The 20,442-nt window shown below is 35.9% G+C and overlaps 1 protein-coding gene across 2 annotated transcripts in view; it reads right to left on the reverse strand.

The window, feature by feature from the left end:
- Positions 1–20,442, reverse strand: part of slf1 (SMC5-SMC6 complex localization factor 1) — a 49,987-nt gene that overhangs the window by 20,333 nt on the left and 9,212 nt on the right. For both annotated transcript variants that reach the window (XM_079815014.1, XM_079815013.1), the window contains 5 exons: positions 18,149–18,293; positions 17,588–17,735; positions 15,261–15,406; positions 14,927–15,057; positions 8,679–8,758 (listed from right to left, as the gene is read on the reverse strand). In XM_079815014.1, coding sequence (XP_079671140.1) covers positions 8,679–8,758; positions 14,927–15,057; positions 15,261–15,406; positions 17,588–17,735; positions 18,149–18,293 — 650 coding nt within the window. The remainder of the gene's footprint in view (positions 1–8,678; positions 8,759–14,926; positions 15,058–15,260; positions 15,407–17,587; positions 17,736–18,148; positions 18,294–20,442) is intronic.

The following is a 20,442-nucleotide window of genomic DNA, read 5'->3' on the forward strand; positions in this document are numbered from 1 at the left end:
GTCGTGTCCGCACAACTTTCAAAGTATACTCAACTGCGGAAGAGCGTGGATGGCCGAGTTCGACACATGCGCAGTACAATTCTGGTGATGCTTCTGACTTTCTGGCGCATACGCCTCCTGATGACGAAAATCACATCACGCAGACAGTGCACGAACGCAGACGGCCAAAGTATACTTTGGGCTTAAGGTGTTGAGGACTAGTGAGTCTTTTAGCCTACATTACAATAATCAGATACTAGGGCCTTATTTTAATGATTTGAGCGCATGGTCTGAAGCGCATGGCGGCGTGTCCGAATCTACTTTTGCTAGTTTAGTGACGTAAAAAATGGTCTGCGCGCCAGGCGCATGATCAAAAAGGGTTGTACATAGTCTCTTAATGAGTCATGGGTGCGTTTTAAGCATAACGTGCAATAAACCAATCAGTCTCATCTCCCATTCCCTTTAAAAGCCAGTTGTGCTTGCACCATGTCGGATTCGCGATTTACATGGCGTAATTTGCGAGCAGAAAGACTGAATGCTTCTCCAGAGAGGAATCCTTTTATTTTTAATATTTAAATATGTTTGTGTGCTGCTGCGTCCCTGTGTGTGTAATAAGCAGAGTGTACATGCGTTGTGGACCTGCCTATATGGACATATTAGGAACACGCCCTTTAAAGGGATAGTTCACCCAAAAATTTAAATTAGCCCATGATTTACTCACCCTCAAGTCATCCTAGGTGTATATGACATTCTTCTTTCAGATGAATAAAATCAGTGTTATATTAAAACAGTCCCGGCTAATCCAAGCTTTATAATAGCAGTAATAGATGCTCTGTTTTTGAAGTCCAAAAAAATGCATCTGTCCGTCGAATAATGTGCTCCACACGGCTCTGGGGTGTTAATAAAGGCCTTCTGAAGTGAATCGATCCATTTGTGTAAGAAAAATATCCATATTTAAAAGATTCAAGATGCATACGTGACGTCTGACGAGCGTACCTGGTAACGGAAGCCTTATGAACGGCAGAGGCACTTTCAAAACTTTTTCCATAAATTGAATACGGAAGGTCGGCCGAAACTTCATAAAGTTTTAAATATGGTTATTTTTCTTACACAAACGCGTGCCAGATTTTTGTTGGTCAATGGCGTAGTCGAGTTTGAGTTGCCTCAAAATAGCAACGTCCCAACTATGTGCCTGGCGTCGCATTGCGCCGGGTGTATGATAGGGCCCTAAGACTTGGATAGTAAGATACTAAGTCGTATTGGAATTGGTGACTTCTAACTTGTAATGGAGTCATTTTCATAAGGCATCTATACTTTTACTCAAGTATTGTTTTCAGGTACTGTTTACACCTCTGCGTCTGACTGATAAAAAAATAATAATAATAATAATTCTGATCACAAGTGGTCACAGAAAACACATGAGTGTTGTAAACTGAGACTGAGTGTTTTGGATGACCGCTAGTCTTCTGATTACCAGTGACAGATCTTAATATCAGATATAAAATGTACATTTACATTATATGTACATACAAATGTACAGATTTTAAAATGACATTCGAATGAAATGTTCCAGACAAAGCTGAACCAATGACAGAACTTTAAGCACATATTGATCTCTCTCTGTCTTAAAGGAAGGAACAACAGGGTACGAAACTGAACCCTTAACTCAATTGTCGAAGTGCATTAAAACGAGATCACAAAGGCTCATAACCCAAAATCAACGAAAATAATTAGCAGGCTATTATGAAGAAATGAAACAGAATGCAATAAAAGTATGACTTAATGAGTGCCTCAGCACCATGACAAGTTCTGGCTCGCAGTGGCCCTTTTTTCACACCCTAATAGGCCCTAAAACCCAGTGATTAAACATTTCTTAACTCCCCATGTGTACACAGTCTCAGAAATGCCAGGCCCAATCTTCCCTCTGTTAAATCACTTTAATGGCTCCAATTTGGACACAACGCTTCCATTATAGGGGTAATTGCATACTCAGCATTTACAAGCTTGAAGAGGATAAATCCATCCTGTCCTTTTCTATAAATTGTGAAATGTGTGTAGCATTTGCGGTTGTTGTTGTTGTTTCTTGTAGAAAGTACTTTCTTGTGTGGTTGTGATGTCTGGCATGACAGCCTAGTTGCAGGTTGGCTAATGGTTTAAATAACAGGCTATTTGTAACAAAAGTGAATTTTGAACACAGTGATGACTAGATGCATTTTCAATTTGACCATTTTTAGGTGTAAAAGTTAAGTTCTGGGAGCTATAAGAGGTTTATACACCTTTCGCAAATTAATATTTATTTTGTGGCATCAAATAAAAAAATGCATTTGATTTATTACTGAACTGATAAAGCTGTGTAACCTAACAAACATCTACTTATATTTCACAATTTAATAACTCAATTTACACAAATTTACTTTTTTTGTCCTTTGTGATAGCGGTCCCTGGTTTGAGATCCAGCTTTGCTACTCAAAATGAGGGAATCATGCACAACTACTGTATAATACAATGCTTCAAGAGTTCACTGATGCTCAGTGAGGCTACACAAAATATTAAGAACCAATAGTACGCAAATGTGAAGTTTTGAACATGACAATTAGTTATTTGTCATGACAATAAAAGTTATTACTTTGTCTTTTTGAATAACACTGGTCCCTAAAAGAAGTTTCACACTTCCACCGTGTCTACACTGGATGCGAGCAGTGAGATGTCACGTGATAAAAGCAAATATCAGCGATACTTTCTACACACGATCAGTGTGATGCAATGTGACACTGACAGTAAATTGATGTGATACTTATCTGTATGACCAAATATGACAGAGCATTTCGAGTTGTTTCTGCTGTTATCAGGAAAAAATGCAAGTGATCACGCCGGCACCTCAATGTCATCCAGTAAGCGCACTATACTTTAGCTTCCACAATGCACACAAACACTTGGATATGCGCCTTATAATAGCGCACATTTATGTAGGTTAACGTTATACAAATTGCTAATACGTGTTTCAAATGATAATATTCGAGGTTGATGGACGATAGGCGAACATTTGGATTTCCTGCCCGACATACTGTAATTACCATAAGGACCCGTCGTTAACAAACTATGCCTCATGTACTGCGTGACTTTTACACTTTTACTTTTCTACGACTAACAGACTAATAAAATGTTGGTCGACTTAGCCTCTTCTCATCGAACGTTTATTTGTACCTTTCAAGCAAAACATTTGACAAAATTAAGTGTGGATTTTAAACATCCAGTTCGATGAAAGTCAAAGGGGTTGCAAACTGCTTCCCAATATCTCAGCCTGAGCTTTACCACAAAATCATCACATATATGCGTATAGCATCATTACCTGAAGTCATAAGCTACAATGAAGTGTACTCAGTAGACAGCTCAGGGTGAAGTTAACAAGGCACTCCTTAAAAAAAAAACTGCAGCGTCTACCTACAGAAATCTACAGCTGAGAGCCTGCGGATGCTTCATCAAAAATTGATGCGCTACACATCAGTATAGGGAGCACGTAGTGCAAAAACAACACAAGGCAGGGAGCTGCAGCCTTGAGTCTCCTGAAAACAGGGCTGTCTCTCTCCATGCCCTCCCCCGCTCCCTGCTCTGGTGTGGGGGTCTTTCTGATCAGGTGGAAGGGGAAAGATGAGCGTTGACACCTTGGTGGGTTCACATGGAGTGCCAACCTCCTAATTACAGAAACTTCCAGGCTCGGCTACCTCTGTCTCTTCTCTCTTTCGCCCCCTTTTCCCCTCTCCTTCCTCACAGCAGAATCCTAATTGCAGTGTTTAATATTCTTAAACGGGGGATCTGACAAGCATTATGTTTGTGTGTGCGTCACCTGGTTTTTATGTATTTTTCACCTCTTCCTCACCAAAGGATGGAGGGAGTGTAAAAAGCATGTGGAATGTAAATGCTGTTGCCTGAGGTTATGAAGAAAGGGCTCTGTCGAGAGCTATTGACCTAGCTGAATGCACTACAGAACTGAAATAAAAGAGAGCGATACAGACAGATAGATGGATGATTGGACAGGCAGATAGAAAGACAGACAGCTATATAGATAAAACAATAGACAGGTAGACAGACAGGTAGATAGACAGATATAACGATAGATAGATGGACAGATATAACGATAGATAGATATAATGATAGATATAATGATAGATAGATAGATAGATATAATGATAGATAGATAGATAGATATAATGATAGATAGATAGATAGATAGATAGATAGATAGATAGATAGATAGATAGATAGATAGATAGATAGATAGATAGATAGATAGATAGATAGATAGATAGATAGATAGATAGATAGATAGATAGATAGATAGATAGATAGATAGATAGATAGATAGATAGATAGATAGATAGATAGATATAACGATAGATAGATAGATATAACGATAGATAGATAGATATAACGATAGATAGATAGATATAACGATAGATAGATAGATATAACTATATAACGATATAACGATATAACGATATAACGATATAACGATATAACGATATAACGATATAACGATAGATAGATAGATAGATAGATAGATAGATATAACGATAGATAGATATAACGATAGATAGATATAACGATAGATAGATAGATAGATAGATAGATAGATAGATAGATAGATAGATAGATAGATAGATAGATAGATAGATAGATAGATAGATAGATAGATAGATAGATATAACGATAGACAGATAGATAGATATAACGATAGATAGATAGATAGATATAATGATAGATAGATAGATAGATAGATATAATGATAGATAGATAGATAGATAGATATAATGATAGATAGATAGATAGATAGATAGATAGATAGATATAACGATAGACAGATAGATAGATATAATGATAGATAGATATAATGATATAAACTCATCCTAAAAATACATAGAAAAACACCCAATAATGCATGTAGGGCAGAATTAGGCCGATTCCCTTTGATTATTAATATGCAAAAAAGAGCCCTCAAATTCTGGATGCACCTAAAAGCAAGTCCCACAGAATCGCTACATTTTAAAGCGTTACAAACCCAAGAACTGAACCCCGAAAAAAGTCCCCTCAGTCAGCTGGTTCTGAGACTGACTAACCCGACTAACCCTACTAACACTAACCAGTCTCAGACCAGCACTGCTTCTCACACAAACATCAGAATAAACCAAATTATCAAACAATCTAAGAATACATATCTGGAACATTGGGATCAGGAAACTAAATTACAAAGTAAATTACAATTCTATCGAACTCTAAAGTCAAATTATGAATTGGAAGAATATCTCCAGAGTGTCAGAGACACAAAGCAGAGACGGATCCTGACCAAGTACAGGCTCAGTGCACACAGTCTGGCCATCGAGACGGGCAGACACAGAAAGAGCTGGTTACCCAGAGAGCAAAGGGTGTGTGTTCACTGTAGGACAGGAGAGATCGAGACAGAGACGCACTTCCTCCTTCACTGTCAAAAATACATGTCCATAAGAGACCTCTACTTTAACAAATTGAATACATTAATTAAGAACTTTACAGCCATGACTGAAGTAGAACAAATACAGATAATATTAGGAGAGGGACATACAGCAGCACTGGCTGCGAGATACGTATGTGAGTGCCACAGCCTGAGAGACAGCAGGTGAATGTGTGTGTAATGTGTGTGTGTTGCGTCTGACCTCAGTGTGTTTCCCTATTGTCCACCACAGTGACCCTCAGTACATGTGAGTGTATATATATGTTAAAACACTGTGGTATCAAATGTTCTAATTTGTTACACTGTTAATTTAAGTTTAAGTTATGTTGTAATATTTTCCTCTATTATATTGATGTTTATTATCATCATAAATATTATTATTAATGTTCACGTATAATTATTTATGTTCATATATGTATTATTATTTATGTTCATATATTCCTAGCTTTGGCAATATTGTACAATTTACATTCATGCCAATAAAGCAATTTTGAATTTGAATTTGAATTTATAATGATAGATAGATAGATAGATATAATGATAGATAGATAGATAGATAGATAGATAGATAGATAGATAGATATAATGATAGATAGATATAAAGATAGATAGATATAAAGATAGATAGATAGATAGATAGATAGATAGATAGATAGATAGATAGATAGATAGATAGATAGATAGATAGATAGATAGATAGATAGATAGATAGATAGATAGATAGATAGATAGATAGATAGATAGATAGATAGATAGATAGATAGATAGATAGATAGATAGATAGATAGATAGATAGATAGATAGATAGATAGATAGATAGATAGATAGATAGATAGATAGATAGATAGATATAACGATAGATAGATATAACGATATAACGATATAACGATATAACGATATAACGATAGATAGATAGATAGATAGATAGATAGATAGATAGATAGATAGATAGATAGATAGATAGATAGATAGATAGATAGATAGATAGATAGATAGATAGATATAACGATAGATAGATATAACGATAGATAGATATAACGATAGATAGATAGATAGATATAACGATAGATAGATAGATAGATAGATAGATAGATAGATATAACGATAGACAGATAGATAGATATAACGATAGATAGATAGATAGATATAACGATAGATAGATAGATAGATATAATGATAGATAGATAGATAGATATAATGATAGATAGATAGATAGATATAATGATAGATAGATAGATAGATATAATGATAGATAGATAGATAGATATAATGATAGATAGATAGATAGATAGATAGATAGATAGATAGATAGATAGATAGATAGATAGATAGATAGATAGATAGATAGATAGATAGATAGATAGATAGATAGATAGATAGATAGATAGATAGATAGATAGATAGATAGATAGATATAACGATAGATAGATAGATATAACGATAGATAGATAGATATAACTATATAACGATATAACGATATAACGATAGATAGATAGATAGATAGATAGATAGATAGATAGATAGATAGATAGATAGATATAACGATAGATAGATATAACGATAGATAGATATAACGATAGATAGATAGATAGATATAACGATAGACAGATAGATAGATATAACGATAGATAGATATAACGATAGATAGATATAACGATAGATAGATATAACGATAGATAGATATAACGATAGATAGATATAACGATAGATATAACGATAGATAGATAGATAGATAGATAGATAGATAGATAGATAGATAGATAGATAGATAGATAGATAGATAGATAGATAGATAGATAGATAGATAGATAGATAGATAGATAGATAGATAGATAGATAGATAGATAGATAGATAGATATAACGATAGATATAACGATAGATATAACGATAGATATAACGATAGATATAACGATAGATATAACGATAGATAGATAGATAGATAGATAGATAGATAGATAGATAGATAGATAGATAGATAGATAGATAGATAGATAGATAGATAGATAGATAGATAGATAGATAGATGATAGATAAATAGCCAGATATACATGCAGAGAGATGGAAAGACAGGTAGATATACAGACAGAATGATATATAGAATGATAGACAGACAGAATGATAAATAAAATGAAAGACAGAACGATATATAGAATGATAGACAGAACGATAGACAGACAGATACATTTATGCAGAGACAGAAAGAAAGACAGATAGACTGATACATAGAATGACGGACAGATGGACAGACAGATAAATATACAGATATAGAGAACAATATACATACAGACAGACAGACAGACAGACAGACAGACAGACAGACAGACAGACAGACAGACAGACAGACAGACAGACAGACAGACAGACAGACAGACAGACAGACAGACAGACAGACAGACAGACAGACAGACAGACAGACAGACAGACAGATAGATAGATAGATAGATAGATAGATAGATAGATAGATAGATAGATAGATAGATAGATAGATAGATAGATAGATAGATAGATAGATAGATAGATAGATAGATAGATAGATATAACGATAGATATAACGATAGATATAACGATAGATATAACGATAGATATAACGATAGATATAACGATAGATAGATAGATAGATAGATAGATAGATAGATAGATAGATAGATAGATAGATAGATAGATAGATAGACAGATATACATGCAGAGAGATGGAAAGACAGGTAGATATACAGACAGAATGATATATAGAATGATAGACAGACAGAATGATAAATAAAATGAAAGACAGAACGATATATAGAATGATAGACAGAACGATAGACAGACAGATACATTTATGCAGAGACAGAAAGAAAGACAGATAGACTGATACATAGAATGACGGACAGATGGACAGACAGATAAATATACAGATATAGAGAACAATATACATACAGATAGATAAACAGTGACAGACAGACAGACAGACAGACAGACAGACAGACAGACAGACAGACAGACAGACAGACAGACAGACAGACAGACAGACAGACAGACAGACAGACAGACAGACAGACAGACAGACAGACAGACAGACAGACAGACAGACAGACAGACAGATAGATAGATAGATAGATAGATAGATAGATAGATAGATAGATAGATAGATAGATAGATAGATAGATAGATAGATAGATAGATAGATAGATAGATAGATAGATAGATAGATAGATAGAGCATAGCAGCTCTTACCTGCAACATTGACTCTATGGTAACCTCTCGGGACATTCGCTCTCCCTGAATCAGAGCCGCCTGCTGAGTCTTTCACAGCTCTGAAAAGAACACACAGTAACATTTAACAGACAGATTGAGACATCAAGCCATGTGTTTTTGAAGGGACAGTAGTTCACAGAGCTTGTGGGTGAATAGCTAGGATCTGTCATGTATGCTAACATCAGCACATCATGAAACTGCTCATATATATGGCTAAATTAAGAATTTATCCATAGCCAGAGGACTGGAGTGCAGAAAAAAAGCCTGCAATATTTAAACCTTCCAAGACAACCTCCCACAAAACACAGAGCGATGAGACGCTAACATAAAGTTCACTAAATGCCCCACTTTACACCATCGCTCGAGTCTACAAACATCATTATATCACTGTCACAACATTTTCACACTACCGTGGGACGGAGTTGAGGGACTGGCATCGCCTGTAGCAACTATCAGCCAGCCTGTACGTTAGCTGTACTTACTGAATCCTTTTATCCGAGGAGACAGCTATCCAGGATGGATTCCCTGGTCAGTGTTTAAGGAACTGTCACTAAATGGTACCGTAAGCACCACAATGATGCAGGCAGGACTGCAGCTGATTTTCTGGTTGGGTGAAGTGTGTTGGCTGTCTGCTCAAGTGTTGACTAAAGCACATGGTGAGAAAGGACAACATCAGACTAATGGAAGGATATAAATGGAGGGGAAAAAAAATCCATCCATCCATCCATCCATCCATCCATCCATCCATCCATCTATCTATGTCTGTCTGTCTATCCATCTTATTTTTGGAGATTGTTAAGATGGATTTAAATTGTATGATAGGCAATAACCTTTTTTTTAATTAATAAATGATTATACTTTATAATGCAAAAAATGTCTCCAATAACCCCCTCAATGCTGGCTTGCAGGCAAAATCCTTTAATCCAGCTGATGCAATATTTTAGAGCACAGCAAAACTAGAATAAAGAAATAATATTCACTACAGAAGTTTCCATAACTTTTCCAGGCTTGGAAATCACAACTTTAAGTATATTGATTGATATATTCAGGTTTTCCTGACTGTGAGATAGTAGTATCTGTTTTGTATACTATTTATATGAGTTGCTTAGTATTAGTTACTTGTAGAACGACTTGTAAACATATTTGCATCAAAAATTAGAATATTGCATAAAACATTTGCGGATAAAGCACCGTTTCCATCCAGTGAGTCGATGAGAACAAATTGTCACTTCCTGATAAACTGGCGCTAAATATCACTAAGAAAAGTAGGAGAAGTCACTGTATATAAATAACTTGCATCTCAGAGAGCGCAGACGAAATGCAATAAATGTGTTATCTATCTTGCTTTCGGAGGCAGATGCTGCTGTTTGGGAACGCAGTCATGGAAGGGACTTCTGGGAGGAAATTATACCGAACCATTTTGATGACAGACTTTGCTCAGGCATTTCACAACAACCAAAACAGCATTTCAGATGCTGTGCAAAAAGATAGTTCCGCTGGTTAGTCCAGTTGTTATATCGTCCCATTGTGCAAAGTCCCCTGATTTTTTGATGCGCATCGAGGAATTTATTCTGTAAATGTGTTTCCATCGTTTCCACCATTTTCTTAACTCAGACTAGTGCAATTTTTTTAATTTATGCCCAAGAATGTAAGTCTGTGGCTATGCAGCCCCATACGCAACAAACTGCGAATGCACTGTGTATTCTGACACCTTTCTATCAGAACCAGCATTAACCCCCTCGAGTCAGCGGTCACGCCGGCGCAATCGGCTCTCTTTTTTCTTAACAGTGCCAAAGAGACTCACATAAGTCGTTTTTTATCATTCATGCAAGTGTTATACATCATTATATTCTGTTAAGTTTCTATTTTTTTTGTGTACAGTCACAATAAAAACAAATTGTTGAGCTTTTTGCAAAATAAGGGAAACAAACATGATTCGCGATCTTCAGCCTCTCTCTCAATGATGTCTAATCTGATTCTCTTCAGAAAATGACCTGTAGCTTAGTGAAACCTTGACACAAACATGAGACAAATGTCTAAAGAAACGTTGAAATGTCAGGTTTTAAATCATGTAAATCAAAACGAAAACAAATATTCGGTGTTTATGTAATCTGTGTGAAAAGTGAGAGATATCAGTCCACTCATTACCCGCTAATGCGGCCACGCCCACAGCCCGCACGCTCATTCAGATTCAAATACAGGCAATCCGTGCGTCGACACCCACACACACCTCAACTCATGCAACACAACTAGTGAAGCTATGGTTCAGATACATCACTTTGAGTAATAATCCTGGAATAATTCTCCTCAGGGAAAGCTGATTCAGGGCTGATTGTGGTAAGTTTATTCAGTTAGCATCTGTGAATATGAAAAGCAAAAAGAATGTTTAAATATAAATTCTGATGCAACATGGCAAGACTGTTTAGACAAGATTTATTTGTCCTGTTTTCGTTTTGTATAAATTGTATCTTAATTTTAATCAATGTTTTTAATATAGTTGCTTCTTATTTTATAAGAAGTCAATATAACAGACAATAGCCTTAGCGCTGCATTGCGCGCGTCTCATAAATGAACTTAAGATGGAAATTATATTTGAGTATTAATTGCCTTTTTTACAGTGAATTTCGTTTTGTATAAATTGTATCTTAATTTTAATCAATGTTTTTAAAACGAATTTTGCTTCATATTGATGTTTAAATATTATACCCTATGTTGTTGTTTTTTAGAAAGTTAATTGCTTTCTTTAAACTGAATTTCGTTTTGTATAAAATGTATCTTAATTTTAATCAATGTTTTTAATATATTTGATATAATATAACAGACTGGTATAATAAATATATTATTATATTTGATACCAATATAACAGACAATAGCCTTAGCGCTGGCTCATGCATTTCACGTGTTTCTGACTGAAGCTCGAAATGATATTTGAGTATTGTGTGTATTTGATCGTTTACAAAGGATTCAGAAAATAGTTGCCATTGAAATGACTGGGAAAAAGTGTCCCAATCATCCTAAAGTCCCCAGATACTATTTGAAATCATAATTGCATTGCATTATGTTGTTTTAAATCCCAAATATTTTACTTATAACATTCATCATTACCAAATATTCAGTTATTTGTATTTATTGAATATTGAATTGGGTTCAGTGTCACAATATTACTGTTTTGTTTAGCTCTTCTTTCAAAAACATTTCTGACTGAAATCTTGTTTCTTTTTTTGGCAGATAATTTAACTGGCTTTGAATAAAAAACATTTAGATTTTTCCCCCAGAAAACTCTTTTTTTTTTTTTTACTGTAACTGTACTTATCTAGTAAACCTAAAATCTAGTAGGCCTACCTAAAGCTCATTCATTATGCAGCTCATTTTACAAAATGTAAATTAATATATTGTTTTATGTGAATGAGTAGGCTCAATGATTCTCACATCATTTTGAAGCAAAAACTCAACCAATAATCAAAGGTCTTGTAAACACATATCTATTGTGTGTTTTGAAGCCTTAATTTTAAAACAATTTTAAAACAGTTTTTTCAAAAATTATGCATAAACATTATTCTCTCAAAAATACAAGCATGTACATACATGTTGCTCACATATTATGGTAGCCCAGTTTGTGCTGAATACAGTGTAATTACACTTTTGCCATTAATATGTTTATAAGCAACTGAAAAATGCACAAATGTCAGAGCATGTCAAAACTTCTAAAGGGCCCCAAAACAGCTCAGACTCCTAGAGGTTAACTTCTTGAGCAATTTGAGCTACAGTAGCTTGTCTATTTGATCGGACAACACGGGACAGCCTTTGCTCCCCATGTGCATCAATAAGCCTTGGCTGCCCATGACCCTGTCGCAGGTTATAGCCACTTGCCTTCCTTGGACCACTTTTGATAGATACTGACCACTGCAGACCGGGAACACCCCACAAGAGCTGCAGTTTTGGAGATGCTCTGACCGTGTCGTCTAGCCATCATAATTTGGCCCTTGTCAAACTCGCTCAAATCCTTACGCTTGCCCATTTTCACTGCTTCAAACCCAACAACTTTGAAGACAAAATGTTCACTTGCTGCCTAATATATCCCACCCACTAACAGGTGCCGTGATGAAGAGATAATCAGTGTTATTCACTTCACCTGTCAGTGATCATAATGTTATGCCTGATCGGTGTATAACTTACATAGAACATAGATGCCCAGGGACGTTGCCAAGATGGCCATCGAGTAGAATGGCTTGCCTTTAAAAGGTGCAGCTAAGGAAATGGAGCAGCAATTTGTGGTGTGTTGATGAAATGAGTGTTGAATTTTTCTTAAATTCTTGCAAAGATTTGACTGAAGATGATGCTCAAAAAGTGCATTTTAAAATACAGAACAAATAATAATACTAAATCCTGGCTGTGAGTGGCCTGGTGGACTCTGCTGTCAGAGGAATAAAGGCTCCTGCTTCCACATGAAGAGTGTCTTGTTCCCTAGTAATTGGATTGTTTAGAACCAAGGCACAATTTAACACACCAGAACAGTACAAACATCCAAATTCTCACAGACACATGACCATTTAGTTCCCTATTAGTGAGGAGCGTGTGCACTGAGGACACAATATTCTTTCTGTGACCACTTCTGACCTAAAATATTCAATGGCAGCACAAAAAAAAAACATGCACATGACAACATGATTCTGAGAATCAAGATGACCTAGACTACAAAATCAATGTGGAGCAGAAAAGCATCACTTAGAAAGGGTTGAATGAATATCATAAACAAATCTGTTGCCTAATGTTTTCCAGTGTCTTGTAGCGAAAGGGATTATGAAAATTACAGCTGTATCATTTCAAGGTATCATGCATTGAAGTGGACAAAAAAGTAAAAAATTAAAATTAAAAAAAATATATATATATAAAATGAAAATTGTAAAAAAAAATAAAAAAAAATCTGAAAGATTAACAAAACCTGCTAAAATATTTTTTTTGAAAACAAACAAACGGCAGGGCAAGTGAAAACTGATTTACTGTAGAAGAACAAAAAATAGCCTTATTGTTGAGCCATTTTAAAGAGCAAAAGTAATAACTATTCTCAGTCAGTAATTTTTTTTTTTGTACCACAGAAATGTTAACTGTTTTCAAAATAGATGATAATAATAAGAAATGCTACTTGAAAAGCAAATCAGAATATTATTATTTTCTGATAATGATGCTGAAAATGCATGTCATCACGGGAATAAAAATAAATAAAAACATCAACAGTTCTTTTAATAAGTAATAATATTTTGTTTTACTGTATTTTTGATCAAATAAATGCGCATAAGTGAGCATAAAATACTTCTTTCATAAACATTAAAATTAATTAATATTTTTAATGACCTTTATTTTTATATCTTCAGTTTTCATTTTTGTAATTTTGTTTATGTGTTTGTGATTTTTATTAGTTTTTTTTTATATATATTTAGCTTTAATTTATGTTTATTTTAGTTTTGTTTTTAGTAATTTTAGTACTTCAACTTATTTTATTTTATTTAGCTGCCAAGGCAACATTTACATTTTTTTTGTAAGATTTTCATCCAATATTTATAGTTTACTTAAGCTTTAAAATAATTTACAAAAACACTTTTTAATGGTTTTAGTTTTAGTTGACAACAACACGGTTCTCAGCTTAGATTTAAAAGCAGCCATGGTTTCTCTAAGCATGATTGCGATGAAGCCTGTAGGGAAAAAAGGCAGATAAGCAGCAGTTGATTGAGGTGGTATGAGAGGCACACAGCCCCAATTACCCCCATGTCACCAACAGTCACAGGGCTGGTGGTCTGCTGCCATCACAGGTTGCCCCAACAGAGCATGACAGCACCCTGTCTCTCTCCATTAGCCATCTTAAACCCCTCTAATGCCCCATAATGGCAGAAAATTGTCCAATTAAAGGCACCTACTGCACTCTCTGGCTCTATCATACACGTATGGATGCAGACATAAAGAGGATCTTATAGTGATGTAAGTGGAGAGTGGTTATCTCAAAATGTGCTCTGATGGTACAAGAATGTAGAAAATGACACCTATTAATTCTTGTGATTTTACAGCGAAACATCTTACAAAAGTAAACACTGGTACTTACTCTATTCATCAAAAATATACAAATATAAAAAAAAGTGAATGTGTTCTTGCTTTTCTCTTTTGCTCTGTGATCTGTAGTCTGAGTGTGGAGGACAACAGTATGAGCAGATAGATGTGGCAGGGGTGAAACTCACTCGGAGCCTGGAAGATGGGCAGCACTGCTGGTAGAGGCTTGATTCATCTCTGTTCTGTCATTCTGTCCCTTCAGGGTTTGGACTGATCCTCGATCACACAAGTTCCCTAGGGCTTTGAGGTAGGTTGAGACCTGGCAAGAGACACAGGGAGAAAAAAAGAAATCTTACATGTATTTTTCTCAATTTTTCTCCATCTCCACTGAAGGTCTATTCACTGTATTGTGTTAAATGATGAATGCAGATTTATGAGAAGCCGAAATGTGCTGCAAATAAAAGTGTAGTCATTATAGATCTACATGTTAATGTTATTAAACATGCACAAGATAAAACCCACAATTTTTTGCAAGCAGAGTGGTTCAGAGCTGAGGAGCAGACCCCTGCTGCAGCAGATGTTTCTGTAAATGGCGTCTGCAGTGAACATCCGGAGTCTTGTAGAGCGAATGGCTGGAATCACCTCCTTCAGCATGTCACAGTGAAGGTCTAAGTGAGGAGACAGGAAGGTACTTACAGCCATTAAGCTATTTAAATCTTTAATGTAAATTCCCAATGAATATATAATAACTGGTGAATAATCACTTTTGCTATATACACTCATCGGCCACTTTATTAGGTACACCTGTTTAATTGCTTGTTAACGCAAAACATCTAATCAGCCAATCACATGGCAGCAACTCAACGCATTTAGGCATGTAGACATGGTCAAGACAATCTGCTTAACACTAGAGTAAGGCAAAATAAATGGAACTTCTCAAGGGAGTATAGTTAGTCCAGTTTGGTTTTCAGTTATGATGAACAAAGTGTTTAGTAAAGTTGATAGATCTATAAGTGTAACTTTATTTGCAGATGATGGTGTTATGTGGAAAAAGGGAAGAAATATAGAATATATTGTGAGGAAAATGCAAGAGGCAATAGGGAAAGTAGAATGTTGGAAAAACCAAAGTAGTCTGTTACACGAAAAGGAAAATTCCTGAACAGATTAAACTTTATGGAAAAAATGTAGAGAGAGAGGAATGTTTTAAATATCTAGGGTTATGGTTTGACAAAAAACTTATTTGGAAAATACATATCGAGAATATTGTTGAAAATTTTAAAATGTCGTAAGATGTTTGAGAGGTAGAGAGTGGGGAGCAAGTAGGATCTCTTTTGAAAGCAGTATACATTGGATTAATTAGGGCAGTTCTTGATTATGGATGTACAATTTATTAATCTGCTTCAAGATCATTACTAAAAAAGTTGGAAGTAATTCAATAACAGGCCTTGAGACTCTGTTGTGGTGCTTTTAAAACAACCCCAGTAGCAGCACTACAAGTAGAAATGAATGAAATGCCATTGAATATTAGAAGAAATCAGATAGCATTAACTTACTGGGTAAACTTAAAGGGGCATAAGGAAAATCATCCGACTCAGAAGGTGTTACAACCTTGTCAAGAAAAGGAAAGAAGACCGATTAATAGCTTTGGTTGGATAATAGGAGATGCAGTCAATGAGATAGGGATAGGGGATATAATGTTAAGCCCCACTGTGCCATTATCAAATGTCCCACCTTGGCTATTAGGGGAGTTAGGGGTAGATATGCACCTTTTAGAGCAGAAAAAAGAGAGAAGTATAGATAGGATTCAGGTTATCAGATATTTAGAGGATCATTATTCAATGTTTATTCAAATATACACTGATACATCAAAAACAGATAATAATAGAGTAGGAGCAGCGCTCATTATACCAGAATTAAATGTTATGTTAAATAAAAGAGTTAGTGATAATTTATCAGCGTTTACAGGAGAATTGTTGGCCATTCTTTTAGCACTTGAGTGGGTAGAAAATAATAAGCCAAGCAAAGTGTTAATAGGGGCAGATGTAAGTAGTGTGCTAACACGTTTTAAAAACATGCAGTCAGAAGCAAGCAAGACAGGACATTATGTTGGAAATAGCCCAAATTGTTTATAGAATCAATAAAGTAGGAGTGATAGTGAAATTCATCTGGATTCCAGCCCATATAAGAGTAGACGGAAATTAATTGGCAGACAAATATGCAAAAAGTGCTACAAAAAAATCAGAGGTAAATGTGGCAGTAAATTATAGTAAGGCGGAAGTTAAAAACATAATTAAAGTAGAAATGAAAAAGAAGTGGCAGGAGGAGTGGAATATGGAAACAAAAGCAAGAATGTTCTACAGTATCCAGAAGAAGGTAGGAGAAATGAGAGAAAATAATAGAAGAGAATGGTCAGAAGAGAATGGCCAGACTGGTTCGAGCTGACAGAAAGGCAACAGTAATTCAAATAACCACTCGTTACAACAGAGGTCTGCAGAAGAGCATCTCTGAACGAACAATACGTCGAACCTTGAAGCAGATGGGCTACAGCAGCAGAAGACCACATCGGATGCCACTCCAACAAAGGGCTCACCAAAATTGGACAATAGAAGATTGTCAGGAAAACCAAAATCTGATGAGTCTCGATTTCTGCTGCAACATTCAGATGGTCTCCAAAATCTCTGAGAAATGTTTCCAGCATCTTGTTGAATCTATGTCAGGAAGAATTAAGGCTTTTTTTTAAGGCAAAATGGGGTCGGACCCAGTACTAGCAAGGTGTACCTAATAAAGTGGTCGGTGAGTGTATATTTATAAAAAGCGATTTACCAGTTTGCCACTGCACTATGGGATACCTTGGCACAGTATGGCAATGTGTTCAGCCAGATCTTTAAAGCCTTTCTCCACCAGGCTGCTGTTGAGTGGACTGTGTTCCTGAGCCCAGAACTCCACCACTACACACATAATCTCCTGCAGAGTGACCGACATTCTCAGCCTCCACTCCTACACACAAACACACAGTAAACTCAGCCTGCACAGCCTGATGAAGCATCTGGAATGGACATGTCTCAACAAAATGTTAAATTAAACATGGAAATCTCTTGGCATACTATGGTCAGGTGCAATATGACAAATTTTTGTTTAAACTGGAAAATTTACTTTGTTAGCGCCTAGATCACAACACAATATGTCGCAACAATAAATGTCTGTATATCCTATAAATGGATTTCAGTCAAATATGCCATCATAAGTGGCATCAGCGATAAAATATACTAAATTTATAATAATAATCAAAATAACTGGCCTGACAAGCAGAAACTACTGGTAGTGGGTTATAAAAGCACATAAAATCAAGCAACAATATGTACTACTATGATAGACTATCATTATCACACAGATGACTGAAAGACTCCCACCTGAGTGGAGTTGAAAGCACACAGTACAGTCTTGATCAGCAGCATGCTGAGCTGCTGAACTGCCCTGGAGGTCAGAGTCGACTTCTCCCACATGTTCCAAAAGGTGCTGTACAGAACAGACGCCCGGCTGCTTCCGGGTGACCTCCTGCACAGAGTAAGACAGGGTTACTGCCATAGATATTAATATGTACTGTATATCCAGTAGCTATGGATACATTGACAGATCTGTTATGTTGAAATCATACAAAAAACATTTTACTTTTAGGGTTTATATAATATAGTTCAGGGGTTTTCAAACTGGGGTCCGGGGACCCCCCGGGGTCCTCCAGAAGGTTCTAAGGCAGCGGTTTTCAATTGGTGAGGCGCGCCTCCCCTGGGGGGCGCCAAAGAGCCACAGGGGAGGCGCGACGTGAAGAAAAAATAAAAATAAACCATATACTCGCGTCGCGGTATACTGGGTAAAAGCTACGCGGGATACTCGCGTCGTGGTACAAACGAGTTGACTGATTACTGACAAGTAGTAATGCTGACAGATTAAGCAATGGCTCCTTTCTGGCTCAACATGTGCACAGGTGCTCAAACAATAGGCCTACTCGAAAACTGAAGGATTTTATGAATGGCACCTGTTTTCAACACAAACACTCTACGCAGAAAGAGTGTTTCTTGTACTTAGAAAAAACTGCAATACAATTATTTTTTTTAAAGGGTAGGCTATGTTTATTTTTTTCAATCATTTTAAAATTAATTGGAGAATTAACTTGAATGTGCCTAATAGCCTGTGTTGTAGCCATTAAATAAACGCATTTAGTTTCATATGTTAAAATATTATATGTTATTTTTTTCCATCTATATGTTGATTATGAAAAGTGAACACCATGAGTAAGATAGGATGCATCGGGGACATGGAGTGGGTCAGACATGATTGACCACTTCATTAAGTTTCGTTTTGTAGAAAGACTTTCTTTAGTTTAAAGTGAATTTCGTTTTGTATAAATTGTATCTTAATTTTAATAAATGTTTATTCAACAAATTGCCTGGATTTAATAAATAAGAAGCAAATATAGCCGCGATCAATTGCATTGCACGCGTGAACTGGAGCGCATCATAAATTCATATCTCATATCTCTTTAATTTTGTATTATAAATTAATCGAAACTCAGTTTATGCCTCATATACATGAAAAATATTTAAGAAAGCTTTACATTTCTTTAAACGAAACTATTCAAAACGAAAAGAAATAGGCTAGCTAACGTTACTCAATGTAATCCATGATGTGCATTTCTCTCTGTAGGCTAGGCGTGTTCAATACGGAGATGGCGATCTTCAACTTAATTTCTGCAGCTGACACAGACAGAAAAGACTAGTGTAGGCCTACTAATACAAATCAATGCACGAAATCGAACTTTTTTATTTTAAATTTTTATTAAGCTTTAACAAAAACTGGTCGATCTCAGCTCGAATGTGGACTTGAAGCAGAGACTGGCAGAAATGCCGATCACGCGGTTGTCTGTGGAGAGCGAGTTCCCTCAGATCTCCACTAAGGCTATGCAAGTCCTAATCCCCTTCACCTCCACTTACTTGTGTGAGTGTGGGTTTTCCGCACTGACCATGATTAAAAATAAATACAGATCAAGGCTGCAGGTGAAGGACGACTTGCGTTTATTTCTCTCTGCAGTGCAGCCCCGCATCGAACACCTCTGCGCGTCAAAAGAGCGTCCTCATTGTTCCCACTGATATGGGCGGTTATTCAAAGTTCAAAATTAAAAATCAAATGACGTGAATGACACGTGCAAATGACGTGAATGACACGTGCAAATGACGTGAATGGTGCATTTTGTTTATTGTTAAAATCTGAATGTATGATTTTAAATAATTTTAGCCACATACAAATCTTGTATGTGGCTGAAAAAAAAATTGTAATGCAAATCTTTTTGATCTGATAACATGCCTTCAATGCAGTTGACTGTTATGTGTTATGCGCTCTGTGAACAAAAAGCGTTGTCGTTCATTGATCAGAGAGCTGTCAAATTGTGCTGATTTTGTTCGAGACGATGTGCATTAAAATGTGCGCTTAAAGGGATAGTTCACTTTAAAATGAAAATTCTGTCATCATATACTCACCCTCAATTTGTTTCAAGCCTGTATGAATTTCTTTCTTCTGCTAAACACAAAGCAAGATATTTTGAAGAATGTCAGTAACCAAACAGTTAATTGGTCCCATTGACCTCCATAGTATATATATTTTTTCTTACTATGGAAGTCAATGGGACCAGTTAACTGTTTGGTTACTGACA

Source organism: Gobio gobio, assembly GCF_949357685.1.
Source record: "Gobio gobio genome assembly, chromosome: 4".
In the NCBI taxonomy this organism is placed as follows: Eukaryota; Metazoa; Chordata; class Actinopteri; order Cypriniformes; family Gobionidae; genus Gobio; species Gobio gobio.